Source organism: Actinia tenebrosa, unplaced genomic scaffold (assembly GCF_029948245.1).
Source record: "Actinia tenebrosa isolate PJP-AT-01 unplaced genomic scaffold, QUT_ActTen_1.0 PGA_scaffold3__52_contigs__length_22856419, whole genome shotgun sequence".
In the NCBI taxonomy this organism is placed as follows: domain Eukaryota; kingdom Metazoa; phylum Cnidaria; class Anthozoa; order Actiniaria; family Actiniidae; genus Actinia; species Actinia tenebrosa.
Window position 1 is genome coordinate 6,897,491 of NW_028292580.1, and position 9,280 is coordinate 6,906,770.

A 9,280-nucleotide genomic window follows, 5' to 3' on the forward strand; every position below is an offset into this window, starting at 1 on the left:
GCCTGAAAATACTACTATAAAAACTATGTGCGAGATACCAAATTTTCAAAACCTACAAACCCAGAGGATTATCTAATGTATTTCTTTCTATCAGATTCAAAAGAAAAATCTCTGGTCAAATCATTTTTAAGCTTTCCGTTTGAGGTCTTTTTACGATCTCTATTCGCGATCTTTCCAACCGGAGAACAGCTTTGTTGCGTTACTCCACCGACGTGACATAATTTTTAATTGCAATCATTTCCATCGCTAAATTGTGCTAAACCTAAGGGGGATCAAACCAAGAAAAAGACATCATAGTAATATCCAATACATTTACCATTGCGATATATTTTGGCATATTTTATCACATACTTTTCTACAACTCATTCTATTGCGTGACACAAAGCATGCTTTGTCTTGGGCGGTAAAAAAAGTATACTGTGAAACTAACCGGCTCCAATCTCACATTATTGTGATTGATAATATGCTTTCGCAAGATCTTCCGTGACTTTGACACAGCTGAACTGTCCTCATTTAGATGCAGAACATTTCCAAACATTCAACATATATCAACATCATAAAAAATGGTGCGTGTTTGCCAAACCAGCGAAATTCACTCGTGTAAATAACTTAAATTAGGCTGCGTTCATAATGTATGAAAGGGGGGAGGGGGGGCATGTGAAATTGAGGGGGGATCGGGAACAAATTTTGTAGGAAAAAGGGGGGGGGGATGCACCAATTTTGAAAGAAGCTAACAAGCCTTGCTTAGGGGGGATTGCCTTTGTTTGCATGACTTTAAAGGGGATGTTGAGAATTATTCTGGATATTTCAAACTTCTACTCCTCTCCCTGCCCCCCCCCCCCTCTGCCATACATTATGAACGCAGCCTTATATAACAACAACAACAAAACAAATAAAAATCAATACTTTTATAATATTGCATAAAGATCATTAGGATTAGTAACGCATTTTATCGAATTCATTATATGAACATTTATATATACAGAATATATATGTACGTATGACGTGTATGTGTGGAATATGTGAATATAGATATTATGCGCATACATAAACACACGTAATACTCGTAGAGTGCACGCACTAAAAACCCTGAACATTAAATAGTACTAATTAGTACTATTTCATACAGAATCCTTTGTTTTCTATTGTTTAATTATCACTATTTAGTGCAAAAATTAGTATCTGTTTCACGTATTTAGTGTGAGCACTCTAACTTATTTGGAACTAAGTTGATGTGCAACTATGCACGAAACGCCAAATAAATATGTTTGTCTGTCTATAAAAAGTTAATACACTTATTTCAAAAAAGTTAGTCACCCGAAAAAGCTATAAAGCTGAGGCCGACAAGGATATGGGGTAGATTCATTTTACACGTTCAACCGCTTGATAACTGTTCATGGACTTGCGAATCTTTTACCGGTTATAGTCTCACCTCTTCTGAGCATCATCGAGCTGCAGTTTGTATTAAAAAAGCTTTGTATGTATATGCTTCCTTGATATGAAAAGTTTCCCATGATTCTCATATCAGTGATCTCAGCTTTCTAGGTTTTTGGTGACTAACTTTATTGAAATAAGTGTATACATTTATCTCTGAAACGATAATTAATATAGATCTTAGACTTGCTGCAGTACTTCTTGGTCGAAGTGGCCGGGAAGTACTCCAGCAAGAGAGATAGATGCCTGGGTTGGTGTGAAAGATTACAACACGATAACACAACAAGGAAAAAGATTTTAAAAGATAACCAATGTCAAACCCTCCTTTGGGGTATTGGTATTTGTTATTGAATCCCATGACACTATTCAATCTCGCGCGCTGATTGGCTACCGAGAGTGGGTATTTAGCGTGGAATACCATGGTTTGAAAAGCTGAATACCACGATATATAGGGATCCCGCGAGTTGTTGTTGTTGTTGTCGCATTCACCTCAAAATACAAAGATTTTCGTCTGTCACACTATCTTTGTTTTGTTTAGTTTGAAAGTTGCAAAAATTGAGTTCCCAAATTTTAGTATTCAGCTAGACGCTGAGATACAAAAGTTGAGAAAACCATTACCGCTTGCAACAACAAGAAAAAAGAGAAAAGTTGCTAATATGGAGGCAGCATCAACTTCATCCTGGAAAGAAAAGACAATAAGCGAAAAAATCGTCAGGGATACCGAGAAAAGTACCGAAAAGTCTGTCTGCCCCAAGTCAACCGATGAAAATTCTACTATTGTCGAGTACACAGACGAAGAAATCCTGGAGTTTAAAGAGAATTTGGTCGCGGCAAACACGAAGAAAAGCAACAACTACATCTGTACGCCGTTTTCAGTCATGGTACAGAGAAAAAATATAAGAAAGAAGTCGACTTAAACCAGATATCAAAGAAAGAAGCACCTTACCTTTTGAAGCATTTCTTTCTAGAAATACGCCAGACAACCAAAGATAACAAGGGCAAAGAATATGAGCCAGGTTCTCTTCAGACGTATCACAACGGTCTGCGAAGGTTTTTCCTTGAGCGGCCATGTCCTCCTTCCCCCGACAACTTCGACATCGATAAAGAAGCAGATGTAGAGTTTGAAGAGGTCGCAACAATGCTGTCAATGAAGAAAAAAGATCTCAAGAAGAAAGGCTTAGGGACAAAGCCAAATGCTGCCAGGTCGTTAGAAGAGAATGAAGTCGAGAAAATGTGGTCTTCAGGTGCTTTAGGCTTGCACACTTCAAGATCTCTCCTCCATCTTGTTTGGTGGAATAATGTCACTCATCTGGGAATGAGGGCTTTCCAAGAGCAGTACGACTGTACGATTGATGATTTTACCATCACAGAGTACTTCATAGAGTACAAAGAGCGCCAAACCAAGAACCGCCAAGGAGACGAGAATAGCAGGAAAAGAACAAGAAAGTACAACAATAAAATATGGAGGACCAATGGCGGCGAACGCGATCCATACCGTGCTTTCGTTGAGTACTTGGAGCATCGACCAAAAGGTGAACAAGTCCCAAAAAATCTGTTCTTAAGTCCAATTGACAAGCCAACATCTGAAGTGTGGTATAAAATGTCACCGGTTGGAATAAACACCTTGTCTAAGATGATGAAGAAGATTGCCGACATAGCTTCCCTAGAAGGCAAATGTACGAATTCGTGTGGCCGTAAAACAGCAATCCAAGCCTTGCGAGAAGATTTCGACCCGCTTGAAATTTCAGAATTGACTGGCCATGCTAATCCAGAATCGATATCGAGTTACAGCCATAACCCATTGGAAAAACAACGCAAAATGTCCCACAAGCTGGCTGGATTTTCTCCTTGCAGTCAAAGTAGTAGTACGGTCAGTACGTCAGTAGTTGAAAGTTCAAGATCACCAGCAAGAAATACTTTGAATGAAATATCTGCCAATGTAGAAGGTCGTCAGGCGAACCAAACAAGTAAAGCTGCCGAAGCCCCTTATAATGGTCTTGAGTTGAGTGGAGCCGTAAGTGGACTGTTTACCGGAGTCACATTTAACAACTCACCGGTGAATATTTCCATCAATCTACAGGCTGGTGTCCATCGCTAGCTCTTTCTTCATCCAACACTAACTGAGCTACACAACAGTAAAAAAAGAAAAAGAAGAAGAAAAAGGAATTTGCTTATTTTGATTTCATTTAGTCTATTTAGTCTATTTAGTAATTGATTGTGTAATTCAGAGAAAAGTCTTAAAAGTTTTGTGTACTCACCAGTTAGCTTCTTTGTTTTGCATGACATTTTCGCACATTTAGACTGCTGAACTGCCTTAGATTTCGATCAAGACGAGAAAAAGTCATTATTGTTGTAACAGATTAAAGGAAGTATTTCAGCGAAGGAGATTTTTGAGAATAAACAGTTAGTTTTTCCCACAGTAGCAAATATTATTCTGCTCGCCACGAGGTTCAAACCAAAAGATCAAACGCTCACCTTTGAGCGGAATTCCTATTGGTTGGGAGGATGGCATCAGAATGGTTTCCTTCGTGGGCCAAGGTTTTCTTGAACTCGCACGATTTTTTTCTTTTTTCTTCTTTATATTCGCTTAGATTGAATAGTGTCATGGGATTCAAGGAAAATTCATTGGCTTGACTCGGGAATTCCAAGTTGAATTCACTTGAAAAGGCGATATCGCCTTTTCTCGTGAATTCAACTTGGAATTCCCTCGTCAGCCAATGAATTTTCCTATAGAATATAGGATACTTTTATCAAGTTAGCGTTATTTACCAAATGTCAAAAGTAGTACGAGGGAGGACTAACTACCACAATGTGCGTATTTTCGTCAGAATGCAATTTTCATATATCTTCTTCACTAGAAGCCGAGAAGCAATTTCATCTATACCAGCTTTCTCAAGAGCAGGAGCAGGACTTGCCTAGTTGTTCGAGCTTGTCTGATATACCTTCTTGCGTTTGATGGGTAACGACTCGACTGACTTATTTCTGTCTCTTCGATCATAGCTACACGGACCTCCAACTATAGAACTATTAAAAAGAACAAACCACTTCCATGTTTATACAGTGCTTGCTGAACTTTCCCATGGAAAGATGGCACGCGATTTTAATCATTGCGGCAGTCAACTCAGTGTTAGTTTCATGCATTATCAAAACAATGTTTATTGAAGGAAATTGCTATTATTAAATGCTACTGGATTAGTAAAACCGTATTTTGAAAATCCAATGAAAGAGCAGCTAAATAAAATAAAGTTAGTTCACTGATATATTTAGTTTGAAAGTTATCGTTGTTCGATTTTCATCTGCGTGTTCATTTTACTGACAAAGCATGCTTTGTGTCACGCAATAGAATGAGTTAGAAATGTATGTGATAAAATATGCCAATATATCGCAATTGAAATGTGTTGGATATTACTATGATGTCTTTTTCTTGGTTTGATCCCCTAGTTTTAGCAAAATTTAGCGATGGAATGATTGCAATTAAAATTATAGTCACGTCGGTGGAGGTAACGCAACAAGCTGTTTACGGTTGAAATATCGCGAAATAGAGATCGTAAAAAGACTTCAACGGAAAGCTAAAAATGATTTGTCCAGAGATTTTTCTTTTGAATCTGATAGAAATACATTAGATAATCCTCTGGGTGTAGGTTTTGAATAATTTGGTATCTCCGCACATAGTTTTTATAAGTAGTATTTTAAGGCCTTAATTTGCATTTTTAAACTTTGGAAAAAGTGTACACGGTAGAAAATTTTTTTCGAATTTTAAATCGCCAAATATTCTAGAATAAATACAACGAAAAGCAAGAGGAATACCTATTCCTTCGGTAAAAAGTACCAACCGAAAAAATTGTTAAGTAGTTTAGTTGTAGGATACACTTATTTTTGTACTAAATTCCTTGACCTCGTCGGTCATTTTCCACCTGCATTTGGGCGAAATCTATTTTCGTAAATTTCGTGGGAAAAAAAATTTTTTTTTTCAAAACTAACAACACCTCGATTTATTTTACACTAAGGGCTATCTAAAAACAAAATATGAACGAAATCGATTTTTTGACTTGTGCCATGAAAATTCGATTTTGGTCGATCCTTACAGACAGTCGCTCTTAATCCTTTCTTGACATTGTGTGAAAAGTGCTTGAAGATCGAGTTATTCATGACGAAGTTGTAGCCGTTTCAATGCGGCTAGGTGTGCCAGACCAAAACTAACCAGAGCCTCCTTAAACGAGGAATTTTGCTATTTTGATGGAAAACGGAAAAGACGTAAAGGACTTGTAACACTAAAAGCCAGTGTATATCACCCACTTTTGCGAAAACAAATACCATTAGCAATAATGGAAACTGAATCAGAAAACACAAAAAGTGTAGCGCTCTTCTGGACTCTATTTAACTAAGTGCTAGCCAAAGTTTCGTCTAATGAAAAAGTCTTGTTCAATCCGATTGGTTTTTCTACTGACATGGCTGGTGCCAATTTGGCTGGTATCACGAAAGTTTTTGGCGAAGGGGCACAAAGGAGTGTAAAATCATGTGAGTTCCACTTTAAAGAACACCGGAACAGAATGGCAAGGAGGCTAAATGACGAAGACTCGGAATTCAAGAATCTGTGCAATGGCCTTCTTGAGTGTGTTACCCCATATTCCCAACAAGCATAATAAGCAATTATTGGATGAGGTTGAGCATGATATCGTAAATTATCAAGACCGAGTCTGTGTTATCTGCCGAAGCCGAAGGCTGAGGCAGATAACACAGCCGAGGTTTTGATAATTTACGATATCATGCGATAACCGAATTCAATAATTGCTTTGTTATACATTTTGTATACTGGAAAAACATTAACATAAACATTAAATTATAGAGACATGAAATATGAACGCCATGATGTCGCGTGAAAAACGCAAAATTTTTATTTGAAAATATTTCAATAATTCTTCACAAAATATATGAAAATAAGTTAATAAAGATTTCTTAAATAATTGTTTTTGTACATAATACTGAAGATAAATACAAATTCTGAATAAAAACGTTATGTAAACTGAGAAATTTATAAGTTATGTAAGCCTAAAGGATACGACAACAACAACAAAAATGTCGCCGGAGTGAATGAAACCTATAATAATTCAGATGCCAAAGTGAATGGCCTTAAAAATCTTATTAAAGTATCAGAAGTAAACAAGAAATGACATTCTCGTAAAAAGGAAGCTAAGGAAAAAACAACTTTAGCTCTAGCTATTGAAAGTGACGTTACAATTCACAAAATTATAGTTTTTTGAAATTTCTGAGTGGGAGTTGCTAACACTAAATTCTCCCATCAAAAATTCTTCTTGTGAAAGAGTAAATGTAGGCGATAAGTTAAGAGTTTCGCTACTTACAGCTATGCTAGTATCTACACTCGTAGAGTCAGTTCCAAGTGATGCAGCAGTGATGGTTTCTGACATTCTTCTTTTTGTGTTTATGTCTGTTTGACAGTAGCTCCTCAGGCTGCTCTCGCTTTTATGACCACTTACCGACATGATGTGGCGTGCTTCAAAACCAGCCCTATCCAGGATGGTTAGAGATGTAGCTCTAATAGAGTGATTGGTATACAGCTTTGAAAGTTTTGCTTCTTGAGAGATAACCTTCATTTTCTCTCCAAACATCCGTTCACCAACTACCATGTTGTCATAACAAATCTCGTCAACACCAATTCTTGCGTTTTTCTTCGGTCTTTGGAACAAAAACTGGTTCTTTGGATTTAAGTGTTTAATATAAAGTTCTAACGAGGCAACAGGACAGTTCGGTCCGGGTTTTTCATACATAATTCCTCCTTCTAAACTGTCGTCGTCCTCTCTCCTGTTTTTTGTCAGCTCGTCGCCAGCTTTATACACATATCGAGATCCTTTGTCGTCTACGCTGAATGAGAAGTCTGAAATTTTTAACTCTCTGAGGTTTTGACGACCACGGCGGCAGAAAAACAGCATTATCTCAAAAAATACTTTGTTTTGCAGTGTTCTTGGGTCTTGTAAGCCAAAAACTCCACACTCATAGAGTTTTTTAAGATCATTTTCGAGGATTGGAGGTTTGTGTTGAATTTTGCCGAGTCCTTGTTTTTTAAGATCAACACACTGTGCTAGAAAAACTTTATTTGCCTCACCAAATTCTGGATCGTTTATGATGTCAGTTCCTTGGGTATTTTTGAAGTGTCTATTGAGTCCAAACCTTAAGCTGTGGAGAGAGCTTTTGGAATATAAATCGCCATTGCTTTTTCTTGCTTCTGCGTAAAATGACTTCAACATTTCGGCTAACGATTTCTTCTCCTTTGGTTCTTGAAGTTTTTTCTCCTTTAGGTATTCGCTGAAGACTTTTACGCTCCCTTTTGTCGACCTTTTCGTATTTTTTGAATCTTTTTCTTCTAAGAGATTATTTATTTCTTCTTCGGAAAGCGAAGCAAAGCGTGAGGATGCCATCTCGATGGATAGATCTCAATGCCCTTGGCAAAGCTACCACAGCGTGACCTTGAATGAACTTGACATGATAAATGTATTATCTGTAGGAAAACCTACAGATAATACATTTATCATGTCGAGTTCACATGATATCAGGGATTGGCTGAGGGCTCTCGACCAATCAGAATTGAGGTACTTAGTAAAATGTATAATAACATGTATTAACATGTATATATCATAATATTATAATAAAATGACGAACAAGGAAAGAAAAATAAAAAATAAAATTTTTCTTTCTTTGTTCATCATTTTATTGTACAATATTTAAATTACATAGTTTTTCGTTTTTTATTATTCATGTATATAAATTAACGTTTTTTAATTTTTTATCACTTGATAATGACGTTCAGTTAACGTCGAAACGTCGTGTAATATTATGTTTGTTAGTAAAGTTTTATCGTTGAATTTTATCTTAAAATAAAACAACATTGTTCGATTTAATGTCGTTATGCAAAAAACCTTTGTGGTGAACATACTCGATTGTGTTACAAATCTTATCAAAAATGCATAGGCAGTTATCTTTTGAAAGAAGTTTCTCCTCTGCTGCACGATATAGAATCAAAGAGTTCTGTGATGGACGCACCCAAGCCCCTACGGAAAAGTCCCAAGAGCCTTTGCGGCTGTTGTAATCCATGTGCTTCGATGATTAAACGTGTTCATGGCTTTGAATGTGTGTATTTATTTTATTTTATCACTTAAATCGCCTAACGTGGCGCAACAAACTTGGGGGCTCAGACGGGAAAAATTATTAGAGGATTTATGGATCGTCTTGTGACTGTTTAATCGAGTTTAAAGCGAAAAAAATGGCTGAAGAATCACACATACAACTGATGACCGAATTGTACAAGGCGGACATACACACCGTAAAGAAAGTCAGCGAAAAGCTAAAAATAAGTAGGGTCGAAGGTAAGTCGAAGCAGGAAGACGTGGAGGAGGATTCCTTTCAGAAACTGGTAGATACAACGAGTGTTCTCAGCAGACAGTTCAAGATTCTTGGTCAAATTGGAAAAAGCCTAACAAAAGGATAAGTTGACTTAGAATTCACTAGTAAGACAGATAAAAACGGGGATGGGACAGGGCTACAAAGATGTTGAAATAGTAGATGCTGTAGTTCGTGCCATTGTGCCAGGGTTAGTCTTGAGAAGTTATTTAGAGTAATTTGAAGATCTTCCCCTTCACCGACTAAAGAAAATTCTACGCAGTCATGGGGTAAAGAGCAGTTCAGAGCTCTACCAGAGTTTAGTATTCCTTTGTCAAAACCCTAAGGAAACACCCCATGCAATTTTGATGCGTGCCCTCGATATCAGGCAGAAAATCCTATTTGCAAGTGATGAGAGTGAGGATGCCCTAAAGTATGAGACAGAGCATATTCA

The 9,280-nt window shown here is 37.2% G+C and overlaps 1 protein-coding gene across 1 annotated transcript; it reads right to left on the reverse strand.

The window, feature by feature from the left end:
- Window positions 1-6,290: 6,290 nt before the first annotated feature.
- On the reverse strand, window positions 6,291-8,049 carry LOC148908348 (uncharacterized protein KIAA1958-like). The gene has a single exon (XM_089034827.1). The coding sequence runs from the start codon at window positions 7,866-7,868 to the stop codon at window positions 6,648-6,650; it is 1,221 nt and encodes a 406-aa protein (XP_088890953.1). The 5' UTR covers window positions 7,869-8,049; the 3' UTR covers window positions 6,291-6,647.
- Between the last annotated feature and the right edge of the window lie 1,231 nt (window positions 8,050-9,280).

What these genes read in the sequence shown, in the direction of transcription:
- LOC148908348 (XM_089034827.1), bottom strand. Translation starts at nt 7,868, where the DNA reads ATGGCATCCTCACGCTTTGCTTCGCTTTCCGAAGAAGAAATAAATAAT.